General features: G+C 37.3%; 1 protein-coding gene across 3 annotated transcripts; it reads left to right on the plus strand.

The window, feature by feature from the left end:
• The first annotated feature begins 258 nt into the window (after positions 1 to 258).
• osbpl2b (oxysterol binding protein-like 2b) lies at positions 259 to 13,070 on the plus strand. 3 transcript variants are annotated; one of them, XM_056732235.1, is made up of 14 exons: positions 259 to 338; positions 4,077 to 4,217; positions 4,950 to 5,073; positions 5,265 to 5,340; positions 5,885 to 6,019; positions 6,102 to 6,199; positions 6,361 to 6,543; positions 7,807 to 7,914; positions 8,010 to 8,099; positions 8,888 to 9,014; positions 10,209 to 10,334; positions 10,429 to 10,552; positions 11,135 to 11,225; positions 11,303 to 13,070. In XM_056732235.1, the coding sequence occupies exons 2-14, from the start codon at positions 4,181 to 4,183 to the stop codon at positions 11,403 to 11,405; spliced, it is 1,422 nt and encodes a 473-aa protein (XP_056588213.1). In that variant the 5' UTR covers positions 259 to 338; positions 4,077 to 4,180; the 3' UTR covers positions 11,406 to 13,070. The 3 variants fall into 3 exon arrangements, with proteins under 3 accessions (XP_056588213.1, XP_056588214.1, XP_056588215.1); XM_056732236.1 differs by lacking the exon at positions 259 to 338 and adding an exon at positions 3,946 to 3,999; XM_056732237.1 differs by lacking the exon at positions 259 to 338 and having other exon boundaries at positions 6,361 to 6,394; positions 6,485 to 6,543.
• The last annotated feature ends 911 nt before the right edge of the window (positions 13,071 to 13,981 follow it).

Raw genomic sequence — 13,981 nt, forward strand, 5'->3', positions numbered from 1 at the left:
TCCACAAAGTGGAGAATAACCAAAGTTTAATAAACAAATATTTAGTAAGAGGGGCAGCATCATTTGATAATAACTAACATGAAAACATCAAATACAAAAATTCATATAGCTTTGAGAAATACTTCAAATGTGGTCGTGCAACTACAATGCAATTTGTCTTGCGCTGACGTACCCCGTCAGGAGACTAAATTCTCTTAATATAATTGGCCAATGCACACGTCAATCAAATCGCCCGTCTCTGTTCTTCCGGCTGTGTGTCAGCGCTCAGCAGCATCAACAGCAGTTAGTAACCAACAGCATCCCTATAAGACAGAAGCCAAATCCAGAAATCAGCGCAGGTAACGAGGCTCTCCTTCTTTAAAATCTTACACTTGGGACTGAAACGCACCAGTCATTAAAGCAATAAATCAACAAATGTCCAGCCTACTAATATATATTCAGCCTTAGCCAATTAAGTTATTGCTGTTCGTTAGCCTGTTAGCATCTGTTGAAGGATCTGTCTGTGTTTCACAACCCTGTGACCAGCACTACGATCACAGGGAAATCCAAGCGAACAGGCGCGTTGAAACTTCGTTAAGATGCAGTCTAGGTAACGTTAGATTACTAATTCACCAACGCATGCTTCCAGAGGTTTTAATGAGTTTATCGCAAGTGTTGTATAATCGATGTAATTATTCTGGATATATAGTGCGAGTGAACTGTTCTGTGCAATTCAGCGATGACTTTTTGAGGGCTCTTCAGCTGTCATTTCCTTACAATTCACGTCCCATTTTCTTATTAAAAGCAAGCATCGGCGTTTTATGCATTTAAAATCCTCTCGCTTGTCGTACACTAACAAGAGAAGAGTTTATTTCCATGACGAGATAACTAAAATAAAAAAAAAATGTTTTTTATTGTGCATTCCAATAAAAGTCAAACAAACTGCGCTTGGTTTGTTTTGATTTAAGCCATAATAACGCAAAATATACAGCTAACTAACACAATAAAAAGCCCTGGGGCTTTAAACACAAGCATGTTACCAATATGAACTTGCTGGGTACATGCAGTGACGCCCCCTATGTGTGTTGAGCTGTGCTTTATCTCTGCGTATTCTGTCATAAAAGTAAGAAAATTATTGACTGTCATAGTTAAAACCATCAAGAGTTTGTTTGAGATCTTCTTGTTTTGCAAAGGTGTCAGAATTTAAGGGTTTTTATATTAAACGGTGTGTGTGTTCACCCAGTGTTTGACTTATTTGCATTGTCTTGTTGACTCGGGTTGGTCATGGCGTTAAAGTTCACCAACATCTTATGCCTTTATCTTATTATCATACAGATAATTTGATTGTTATTACTGTATTTTGATATATAAAGTAAAGGGCTACAATAAGTCGTTTACAACATGGACTGGTGGCGATCGGTTATTGTGTAATTTCTTCTCCTTTGGTGTCATGTGTAGCTTGAGGCATGTCTGTTGAATGCTGTATCAGGGGACGTACCAGAAGGGTGACACTTATTTGTGTGAATGTTGACTTGTTTGGTAAATTGGTAAAGTGTTTCTCATGATTTAAGACTCCTACTGTAAATCATCCAGAATGTTTTTACTGAATGATCATCCAGAATGTTTTAGACACCTATCACCTTGACTTGATGATTCATTCTACTAACTTTAAATCGCACCTCTCCCAAACAGACGACATTCCAAAGGTTTTTGAACAAAACACTAAGATGTAAAAGAGAAGTATGTGATTCATTATGTAGAATCTGGTGGGTGTTTACCTTCTCACTGTTTTATGCAAACATGCCCTTAAACACAGCAACTCCTCCTTCTATCATGCGTGAGATTTGCAAGAAACATATCTTCTGGGAATAGATCCTTGGTCATTTCTATGGCTGGTTGTCATGTGATGGGCATTTTGAATTCTTTAAATACTTGATACAACAATAAAGCTGCAATTTTAGACTCTACATTGCCAGCTTGGACGCCTTTTCTTATTGTTTCAGGAGGGTGGAGACGTTTTTACATTTCAACTGATTGAAGACTTTTTCCCTAGTAGGTGAAAGTGCATTTGAGAAAATGTATCAGAATGAGTCGATCAGGTAAACATGAACTCTCTATGATTTCAGGGGGCCCTGCCTGTTTCTTCAACCCTTTGCTTATTTTGGCATTAACCGTCGGTACTGTTTGTTTAAAAGGAGATCCCGCATTCTAACATCTCCTTTTTGCTTTGAAACCAAACCGCCTTTGGTTCTGAAACGTTTAACGTTAAATGTTGATATGACCATGACGGGGACATTTCCTCCATGGTGCAGTTAGGCAGTTTTTATTCGTTGAGCTTCTGATGAGTCGTCCTTGTGGCTTGACACATGACATTTGCCCTTTAAACCCATTAGAAACCTAACGCTGAGGAATACAATGCTCAACACCAAGTGTCACATGGTTCTGGGTCATCAGAAACCCATTAGGTCTTATCAAAAGTGTTTTAAAAAGCTGTGAATTTTGTGCTGAACACACAATGAGTTGATTCATCCAAACACGTGTGTTGTTAGGACAGCTACATTTTATTGCTTTCCCATTGAAATCCTGACACTAAAATGTTAGGTTGCTTGTGGTTTGGCTGGTTGGGCTTCAAAGTGCGGTTGCTAGGTGGTTGCTTATCGGTCAAAAAAACGTCATAAGCATCAAATATTTTCATCCCAAGATATGACTTGGTGCCTCTGTCGGAGCTTGATCGTCTGATACATTGCATAATCTGTAAAGATATGTTAGTTAACCCAAAAAATTAAAAATATTGTATTATTTACATCATTTATGACCTTATTTCCTCTGCAAAACACAAAAGATATTTTGAAGAATGTTGATAACCAAGCAAGACTGGACCCTGTTGACTTAAATGGTTTCAAAACTACTGAGACAAATATCTTCTTTTTTGATCTGAAGAGAAATTCATAGATGATTTGAACAAAATGACACCATTGGTTTAACTTTTGGGTGAACTATATCTCCAATATTTATGTTTGTTCACAGCGCCAGCTGTGTGTATACATTTTTCCTTGTCACAATTTCAAGGTAATTCTAACAAAAACATTTATTTGAGAGATTTTCTTTATATAAAATTGCAGATTAGTTTGTTGCAATTTTCTTAAGAAAATGCCTGAAAAGGTTAATAATTGAACAGTAATATCAAGTTATGCAACATACCTGCAGGTTGGGAACTTGCTTTGCATATCTGCTTTATTTACATTTACATTTAGGCATTTGGCAGACGCTTTTATCCAAAGCGACTTACATTGGTTTATCCTATACATTTTACATAGGTATTTGCAATCCTCTGGGATTGAACCCACAACCAACGCAATGCTCTTACCACTGAACTACAGGAAAGCTGTTTTTTGAAAGATATTTACTGTTCTCTGACCAAATAGCCCCATTTGCCCTTTGTGTCTCCCAATAAATTCACCTTTATTGCAATTTTGTTGGATAAGTTGTGTTTGTATTGCTTAAATCGCTTTCTTAAAAGTCTTCCGTGATCTGCCATACTGAACATCAGGCGTTTTTCATTACCGGAGTAATGTAATGTACGGTGCTGTACTGTATTGTCCCAGGACTCTAATATGTTTCTTTGGTAGGTTATTCTTTGGATGTTTTTTGTGTGTGGTAGACCTTGAAGAACAAAATGGTAGTAACTCACTAAAGAGATAACATTTCAGAAAGCTTTCTAATAAGACTTTAATTATGCTAAAAGCATTCCCTAAAGTCTTCTCTTGAACCAGGTAAGTCCATTCTGTGGACCATGTACTGCACGTCACGGTACGTAAGTCTGTCTGTCAGGTTACCCTCGCTGGACACAAACTGAGTCCAAAGTTCATTCTTGTATCAGATCTGTGACAGCCAATGGGTGGAGACCCACAATGGCTCCACCCATGGGAGCAGCCTGCCAGTTTCAGTGAAACATGACAAATGAATGAGTGCATGAATGAAGTAAGGTGCGAACAGGTGACTCCTGGGACTTTTTTCCATGTATGGCAGGTATCTGAGGGACTGTGTATAGGCCTGTTGGATGTTCTGGTAAAGATCTTGTGTTTTTCACTCCACAGGTATCACTGTGTTAAGAAGGTGATAGATTTACTGGAAATCGGAGATTAGAAAAGCAGAGGAGACCATGTTCTAGAGAACCCGTGCCGACAGCCCATTCGCTACAATGAACAACGAGGACGAGTTCTATGATGCCGTCACAGGTGAGGGGATGACAACTTTTAACATGCCGCAGGAAAGTCATCAAGACTCTGGAATAGCTATAGTGATTTTTTTTATTTTTGGGCAGCTCTGGATTAAATTTTTGCATGGGTCTTTGGCCAACAGTTAACAATTGCTGGCTGACTTTTGACCCTTCAGTGGTGTTTGTGGAGATGTTTGTCTCTTCGGTCACTTAAGTGGATGTCAAGAAAACACTCAGAAGTCGGGCAGCATTAAAGAGCTGTGTTTTATGGACGATAGCATTCCGTCCCCATTGTGAGTGTTTTGGACACGGCCGTGACACGGCATGCTGCCCTGGTGTTGGCTTACCTCTTTTGATGGCTTCAATTATGTAGTGTTCATACGGTCTGATGGCTCCTGTCATGGCTGAGATGAAATGAGACCAAAACAAACAATAAATAATAAATAAACAAGTTGAAAAGGACTTTGGCAGGTCATCGTACCAGGCACCTGAGTTGCTCATATTAGTTGGTACAATACATCACAATTAAATGTATAATAGAGCTTGCTGTCAGTTGATACAGTTATTGATCATAATATTTAGGCATGCACTGATAGGTAAATTTTGGCTGATAACTGTTAATTCTTTAACTTTGGAAGCCGATATAATATCTTAATATCAATTTCAAATTTTCTGAAAGTTGACAACTGCTTTTATTATAAAACATTGACTACAGAAAACAAGGTAACATTTAGTTTGTTGTGTGTGTCAGGCTTGGATTCGGATGAGTCTTGTGAGGGCACATCAGAAGGCAGTTTTAAAGATGCTGTAGTGTTTGACGGCGCACAGAAGAACAATGGCGTGGTTCCTCAGGAGAATGGAATCAAGAAACGCAGGTATGGCCAGATTCCAGAGCTCTGATCCATGTCCTCCTTTTTCTTTTTGTCTCTCTGTGTACATTTTCTTTGTTTACCAATGAATTTTAACTCATGCATAATCTTTACATACGTATTACTGAAGGTTTACTTTGGGCTTGAATCATGTGTTTGTGCTTTTTAAAAGAAAATGTCCTTCTTTTGCCCATCAGGTCGCGTCTTCCTGCCCCCATGTTCTCCAGAAATGATTTTAGCATATGGAGCATCCTCAAGAAATGTATTGGACTGGTAAGGACGAGTTTTTTTGACGAAACAATGTTGAATGTGTTAAAGTGATACTTTACCCCAAAATGAAAAATCAGTCATCATTTACTCGCCTTCGAGATGTTCCAAATCTGTATACATTTCTTTGTTCTGGTGAACACCGAGAAAGATATTTAGAATAATGCCTAGAACCAGACAGATTTTGCCCCCCATTGACTCCCATAGTAGGAAAAAATACAATGGAAGTTAAAAGTGCCACTGAACTGTTTGCTGTCTTACATTTTTCAAAATGTCTTCTTTTGTGTTCAACAGAAAAAAAAATAAAAAGGAGTTTTTCCTACTATGGTAGTCAATGGGGGGCAAAATCTGTCTGTTTATAAGCATTCTTCCAAATATCTTTCTCTGTGTTCATCAAAAAAAAAAGAAATGTATACAGATTTGGAACAACTTGAAGGTGAGTAAATGATGACTGAAATTTCATTTTTGGGTGAAGTATCCCATTAACCTCTGCCTAAAGTTGTTGTGCCAATGGTCCTGCTCAAGTTGTTTTTGTGGTGATGTGCTCTAGGAACTTTCCAAGATCACCATGCCCATCGTCTTCAATGAGCCTCTGAGCTTTCTACAGAGAATCTCTGAGTATATGGAGCACACATACCTCATCCAAAAAGCCTGCGAGCAGTCCGACTCTATAGAGCGGATGCAGGTATCTCCATATGCATCACCATTCCTTTTCATTTGTATGCGCAATTGTTTGAACCCCTAATCAAACATGTTTTTCTCCTAAGGCGGTAGCTGCCTTCGCTGTGTCTGCAGTCGCCTCTCAGTGGGACAGAACTGGCAAACCTTTTAACCCCCTTTTAGGAGAGACCTACGAACTTACAAGGTACAGACAACGGCATACTGTTTACCAAAAACTACCCTGATAAGATTTGAGGATGTTAAATTTGGCTTAGAACAAGATTGCTAGTTGACTGTTCCCTTTCTTTTATGAAACTTCACTTCCCCTCAACGTTTCCTTCCTGTGTTTTTGGCTCTTTCATGCAGAGATGATCAGGGTTTCAGACTGATCTCAGAACAGGTGAGTCACCATCCGCCCATCAGCGCGTTTCACGCGGAGAGTCTGACGGGTGACTTTGTGTTTCATGGCTCCATCTACCCAAAACTCAAGTTCTGGGGCAAGAGCGTGGAGGCCGAACCTAAAGGAACCATCACACTGGAGTTATTCAAGTGAGTTGGATTGCATGTGTGGATTTTGATAATGACATTTTTTTTGTTCTTTGTACAATTTTAAGCCGCAATCATGACCTTGAATTAGGGCTGGGCCGATAAATGACATCATATCGAATCGCGATAGAATTATCTTCATAACGATGACAAGCGATCGATATTTTGAGTCGATATGGATTCATCTTCCAGTCTAACAGACAGCAGAAATAAACGCAACAACAGTCAGTCATCGTGCAGCTTTAAGCATGCGTGTCAAAGTCCATTTCATAATGCACTTGGCAAAGATACCTCGACAAGAGGAGGAAAACATGACTGGAAGCGGAAACGAAAGTGAAACTAACTTGAGTTGTCATCACGTGGTTTGTCAAGCGTCTTATTTTCCTTTGCAATCGCCGGTTAAACGAAACAAACTTGAGGCACAATTGCAAGCGAGTTAATTCGAAACTCACGCACAAACGATTTTATATCCAATGTTAACATATCTGCTAACATGAGCTGGTGCATATGAAACACACCAGCGATGCCCTGTACAGATTTGAGATGTAATGAAGTGAGTTCATTTGCACATTAAAAGATTGAACCTTGTTTGTAAGATGCTTGCATGACTAAAGAAATATACTACAGTTTATGTGAGAGATATTTTGAAAGAATCCCACTACTCCTGCAAGACATTATTGCAGCGTTATTTATGTGTGCGGGTGCTGAGCCAATAGCGGTCGAACGTACGCAGTAACGGAGCCCTTTCATTGGTTGAATGTATTGAATGAACACTCCCTTTACTTATCAAATCAAAATAAGACTGAATGAACTGGTGCATGTTGTTTATGGCCTAATATCCTCTTTGTTCCAACAGTACATGTCTAACTAGTTAATATCAATGACTTGGTTTAATTTAATTTGAACTGGTTTAAATTGTTAATAAACTGCATTTAAAATAATTATTTTACATATTTTATTATAGATTAAAATACATTTTTATAAATGAAATATATATTGAAATAAATATTGTTATCGATCAATATAGAAAAAACTATCAAGTTTACATTTTGCCTTATCGGCCAGCCCTACCTTGAATCTAACCCTGCTGAACTTGATAGGTTTTCACTTGTCAATCTAGAAGAACCAGCTCACCTGCTGTTTTTAAAAAAGGTTTATTAATTGTGTGGGTGAGATTTTCCTTGATTAGTCAGTAGTGTCCACGTCTGATATCAGAGCGACATGTTGTGGGTAACTGCCTGCTCACATGTTTGTGTGTCTTCACAGGCACAAAGAGGCATATACATGGACCAATCCTTTCTGCTGTGTGCACAATATCATTCTTGGTAAACTTTGGATCGAGCAGTACGGCACTGTAGAAATTGTCAATCACAGGTAGACTGACCTCGATCAGTTAAAAATGTCACATGTTTATACTGTTTTTATTTTTTTATTGATGCTTATTGTTTGTCTGCTCTCTGATGGGTTAGTACTGGAGAGAAATGTGTTCTGAACTTTAAACCCTGTGGGCTGTTTGGGAAAGAGCTGCACAGAGTTGAAGGTTACATTCAGGACAAGAGGTGAGTTCATGACATCTTGACCTCATGGTACCTCATTTTTCTGATGTTCAGTCATGTTCTCTAACATGATACTGTTTCTGTATAGATACATAATTCATATTCTCAGCTAGTTGATGATAATGCTCTTTAACATCATTCAAAATTCTAGAAAGAAAATATGTGTTTATACTAAAGTATTGCTACTTTTAGTATCAAAATGTGAATTACATGACCTCCACTTCCTGTTAAAAGGGTATATACTGTTGCAGCCGAATAAAACAGATTTGTCTGTTCACTGTATACTGCTGTATGTAAATAAGTGGGCGTGGCCAGTTGTTATGTAAGACTGAGAGAGATGCTGGATGTGGCACTGAATGTGATGAAACGGAGAAATATAAAGAGAGGACTGTAATGTAATTGTAATATATAGTTACAAAAACGACACATGGGTGGTAAATATCATTACTGTAAAATAAAATTATAGTCATACTTGGTTTTTGGTCATAGCACCCCCCTTGAAAATCTTGATTATATATTATTTCAGTCATTTATTCAAGTCGTTTATAAAATTGTTTTGTTTTCTGATAAAAGTGTGTTTGACTAGAATATGTTGTATAATTTTTGGGAGTGTTAAATATTTGCCTACTAACATGCTAGCGGATGCCTTACAGCTACATGCTACACATTCCTGAACAGTACCATGTCATGTGCCCTCCTGATTATTTTATATTTCCTTAAAATGTAAATATCTGATTTTGTTGTAATGAATGATAAAATCTTCTTGCTGTGTGCTTGTAATCTATGTGCAGTAAGAAGAAGCGCTGTGTGATCTATGGAAAATGGACAGAGTGTATGTGGAGTGTTGACCCACAGGTGTACGACGCCCACCGTAAACTCGATAAGAAAGGAACGACAGACACTAAAAAACAGAAACCGGTGAGAAAGAAAACAGCATGCACTTTAAGGAATGAGTGACCCGAAAAGGAAAATGATGTCGTCATTAACTCACGATCGAGTTATTGCAAATCTGTTTAAATACTTTATGCTGCTGAACACAGAAATATATTTGAAAGAATGTTTTTCCAAAAAATGAAAAATTACTGTATAAATAACCTTGTTTTGCTAAACACTTAAGAAGATATTTTGAGGAATTTAGAAAAGCAAATAGTTCTGAGCCACCATTTTCTACCAATGTAATGTTTACTAGTAGTCAATAAGTCTTCCACACATATTTCTTTGTGTTCAGCAGACTTTTGAACAACCTGAGGGAGAGTAAATGATGACAAGATTTTCATTTTTGGGTGAACTATACCTTTAACAAATAGTTCACCAGTGATGCTTTAACCCTTTCAAATGCTAAGATTTATTCACTTACATTTTTTTAGCTAATCCTGATCGCTTCTTTGAGTTTAGAGCAAGGAGTTAAAAATAAGTTGGTGTAATTGAAGCAGGAAGTAAATTCATATTGTGTGGTAAATTTACACAAGAGCCACCATCCTACCCTGACTATATTCATAAAAGTGTGTTTTGTACACTATATGGTTAACAGAATGTGCACAACCCTGTCTGGTGGAGTTGGTTTTCTGGAAATTTCTGTGGTACTAATTGGTAAAGCTTTTCAGGACCTCACTTTGTGCACAGGGGCAGAAAAACATCGCCTCAGTTTGCTGCAACAAAGCTTGAAGCACTTCATTACGTCATTGTACGTATGTGAAGCAAGTGTGGTCTTTACTTCAGTAACCAAACCCATCCATTAGAGGGAATGTTCACATCCTTTGGCTATGGAGTGTATGTCTTTCTTGCTTTAGAGAATAATGGTGTGCTCAAGTGGTCTGGATTGTTTGTATTGGCGTGTGTAGCTTAGATATGTGCTAATGTGTGTACACTGTACAGTGTGTAGGAGTCGAGAGGACATGACCAGAGCAGCACACGTGGCTGTGTTCTCATTCTTCAGACCTTTTTTCTGTGAATGTGTGTCATTTTATAAGAGTCATTCATTCAGTTTGTATATTTTTAGTTGATCACACTTTATGTGAATGTGAGAGGATTTTCATGTCTGTGGTTTATCTCACTATAGTGAGCGGCTGGACTGTATATAATGCCAGGTTGTTTGTCTCGGTGTTGATAAAGGAGGAGACAGAAGGATCTGTCAACGAGGATGCTGATGAGATGCCTGATGTGCAAGAGACTGTGGCTGTGATTCCTGGTAGCACGTTACTGTGGAGAATATCACCTCGACCGCCTCATTCAGCAGAGGTATACACACACACACACACACACACATCAATTCTTGACATAAATGTATCATTCATATTCTGATTTCTGATAATGTCCCTTCATTCCCTTTTAGATGTATAACTTCACAAATTTTGCTGTGACACTCAATGAGATGGAACCTGGCATGGAGGGATTGCTGGCACCAACAGATTGCCGCCTACGGCCTGACATCAAAGCCATGGAGAATGGCAACATGGGTAATGATTATTTTTTCCAACTCTAAAGCTGCCTAACATTGCCCTCTGCTGTTTTATACACACACAGAAGACATCAGTTTGCCCAAACATCATTCATCCAGGCCTGTAGGTGTCAGTCTACCCCAGTGTTTCTAAACCAGGGGGCGTCAACAAACTTCCCTTTGGTCCCTTAAAGGCATAGTCCACCCAAAAATGAAAATTCAGTCATGAATTTCTCATCCTCAAGGGATCAAAAACTGTGTTAATGTATTTGTTCTGTTGAACGCAAAGAAAGATATTTGGAAAAATGTTGGCAACTGAGATTTCTGGGGCAACATTGATTACCGTACTAGAAAAAATATTGCATATATTTATATATATTTGCATATCTGATATTTATAGAATTTTGGAAAACAAAACAGTTCTGGGGCACCTTTGAATACAATTAGCTCACTACCCCAGAAATCTCAGTTGCTAACATTCTGAAATAAGCTAAAACAACTAAAATAGTTTAATATTGGGATGAATAGCATGAAAAAAAATCTTCCTGAGAACACCATTAAGCAACAGTTGATTTCATACAACTTTTATGTGTTTCTGTAGATGAAGCCAGCACTGCAAAGGAGAGACTGGAGGAGAAACAGAGAGCATCTCGTAAAGAACGGGACAAAGATGGTGGCGAGTGGCCCACTAGGTAAATAACGTAACACACATAAACTGAATCAAAAGTTGTCCTGCTTTAACCTCTCTTACTTCTCTTATTGTCCGAAGGTGGTTTCAATCCGGCACAAACCTATACACAGGATCACAGGACTGGCTTTACACCGGGGGATATTTTGATAGGAAATACACAGACTGTAATGATATCTACTGATGACAAGCTTAGGCGACCACCTTCCTTTCTCTCCTAAACTACAGCATCCTTCTCTACCTAAACAGCATATTAAAGGGATAGTTCACCCTAAGCGCTCATCTCATTTTGCTCAGCACCTGCTCACCAAAATTCATACTGTTCTCGGTTGCACCAGAGGATCATGGGTTTTTTCCATAATCAGTTCATTTATGTCTTTGCTCTTTTAATTGGTTGGGTTGTTCGTTTTCTGGGAAGGAAAGAGAGAGAGGTGATTAGATGACACACAATTGTAATGACACAACGTTTGACTTCTAGAAGAATATTTATTCATGAACCCTGTAGGTTTATCAGAAGAGGAAAGTAGCATAAGAGGGCGAGAGAATGTAGGAGTCGTTTCTGAATGTAAAAAGTCTCAGCTACTTTTTCCATAGCAGTGTTAAGCAGTGCTACAGATAACTAAACTTCTTTGGCCATAACACTAATATAAATCAACTTAATCCAGATTTGTTGAGCTTTGCTAGCACTGAGCTAAGAACAACTTCTGCCCAGCTGTAGAGAGTAAGAGAGAGCGTGAAGGTGATCCAGGTGATCTATGCGTAAGATATGGCGATTTGTGTAAAAAGTTATAGATTTTGTTTTAATTGGTACAGTGTTTGGCTTTTCAAATGTCAGACCTCAAAATTGAACGAAAAGTACCTTCATCATTAATAAATTATCGTAAAGCATTTTAAAAATAGCTTGCTCGCTTTCATTGCTTCCTTCCACTGTGTGCTTATGCACCCATTGCCCAAATAGAGACTTTTCTGAGCTGTTTGTATTGCCATTTATCGGTTGTTTAATAATTAACAAATGATCACAAAACACAGTTTATTGACAAAATGCACCTTTTCTTGTTTCGCACCGTATGATGTATTTGTCGTTGTTGTTGCTCAAACACTGTCCAGGTTGTTATATGTAGAGTCGCATTTGCACCTATTTTCACATTCCTAAATCACAGTGTACTTGTGTACAAATGTTTAAGAACATAAAATCTATGCAGTTTATTACACAGCTGAAATCCCTCATACGTGTTTGAATAGTTCAGGCTTCATAAACATGAAATGTAAAGAATGGCAGCTGTAAAGTACAGTTACTGTAAAGTATGCAATTCTGTAAGTAGTTCGGTTTGCCTATCTATGTTCGGCTCCTTATCTGCTGTCTTTGCTTTGAAAGATCTTTTACAATCTAATAACATTCCTTTTCAGACTACAAATTTTTTATTATTTCATTCAGATGTGTAATGTGTAGATGAAACAAACTCTGATGAGCAGGGTTTGATGTATAGTGACTCTCCAGCAGTTGTTGTCACACAGATGTGTTTTCTTTTCCACAGTGCCTGACTTTAGAAACATCTCCGTCACTTACTCTCAAATTGTCGTGACTAGTCCCTGCTTAATGTTAAGGGTATTTTTAAAACTTAAGTATGTTAGACATTTTATTTTATTTTTCAAACTTTTTCCCTTGTCTGAGTGAGTATCAAAATAATGTAAAAAAAACTAATCACCATTTGTTTCCTACAGTCAACATTTACACTACTTGGTTTGTGTCCTTTTTGTATCATGTTTTATGTGTATTTGATAATTTTCGTTTTATGTGTATCCGCTATAAAACTAATGTTCTACAATTAAAATATAGATTTTATTTTTACGCAGTCTTTTGTCTCTCATTTCGCTTTTTGTCGTATCTTTATTGTCTGTATGTTCCATAGATATATTCGTATATTCATGTAGAGCAAGCAGCTCCTTGTTTTGTGTAATGATTTATTTTTGTAGTATTTAAATGTTTTAAACCGTGTCGAATGGTAATTTTACTAAAAAATCACGTTAGAATTGATGGGATTAAATTTTGAAGAGAAATTATACTAATTATACTATAATTTTTGTCTGAATATTTAAAACCTTTTGAAATAAATGTTTTTTGCATTTATTAAGATCTCTGTGTTTTATTACTTTAAAAAAAGAGCATGTGGGCAATTCCACCGTTACGGATGTGACAAAAACGCTCATCGAATGTATTTGTTACCAATATATTAAACCATTTGTTTATATTTTACTGAACCCTTGTTGATAGAGTTTAAACATCAGAAAAATATCAGTCTATGGGAATGTTTTCTATTTTAAACTGGGAAATAAACTAAATGCCTTATGGGTGTGACAAAAAAGGACACTTTGTAGGATTTCTGTTAATTATACTGCAAAAAGCTGAAGTAATTATACCCAACAAATGTTGAAGGGATGTCTCTTCACAGAACAAAAAAAAAAGTTTGTTTATTTTAATTCCTATGTACCCATTTATGAGGAATATTCTTATCATCATGGATGTCACAATCCTGAAAATGGCATAACTGACTTTGAAAAATCATGAAATAAAAAATAAAACAAATGCTTTAAAAACTAAAAAGAGATGATATTTTAACAACCAAATGTTAATATCTGTGCTGCTGATACTAAAAACCTTTGGTAAAAACTTTGTTGACATTCCCAGAGCAACGCTTGGTTTCTTTATTAAATAACAATGAGCAATACATATAATGTAACCGGGGATACACAAAGTAAAGT

This window comes from Triplophysa dalaica, chromosome 20 (assembly GCF_015846415.1).
Source record: "Triplophysa dalaica isolate WHDGS20190420 chromosome 20, ASM1584641v1, whole genome shotgun sequence".
Classification (NCBI taxonomy): Eukaryota; Metazoa; Chordata; class Actinopteri; order Cypriniformes; family Nemacheilidae; genus Triplophysa; species Triplophysa dalaica.

What these genes read in the sequence shown, in the direction of transcription:
- osbpl2b (XM_056732235.1), top strand. Translation starts at nt 4,181, where the DNA reads ATGAACAACGAGGACGAGTTCTATGATGCCGTCACAG. An exon ending in TCAAGAAATGTATTGGACTG is followed by an intron (nt 5,341 to 5,884) that starts GTAAGGACGAGT and finishes GATGTGCTCTAG; the next exon opens with GAACTTTCCAAGATCACCAT. An exon ending in GGTGGCGAGTGGCCCACTAG is followed by an intron (nt 11,226 to 11,302) that starts GTAAATAACGTA and finishes TATTGTCCGAAG; the next exon opens with GTGGTTTCAATCCGGCACAA.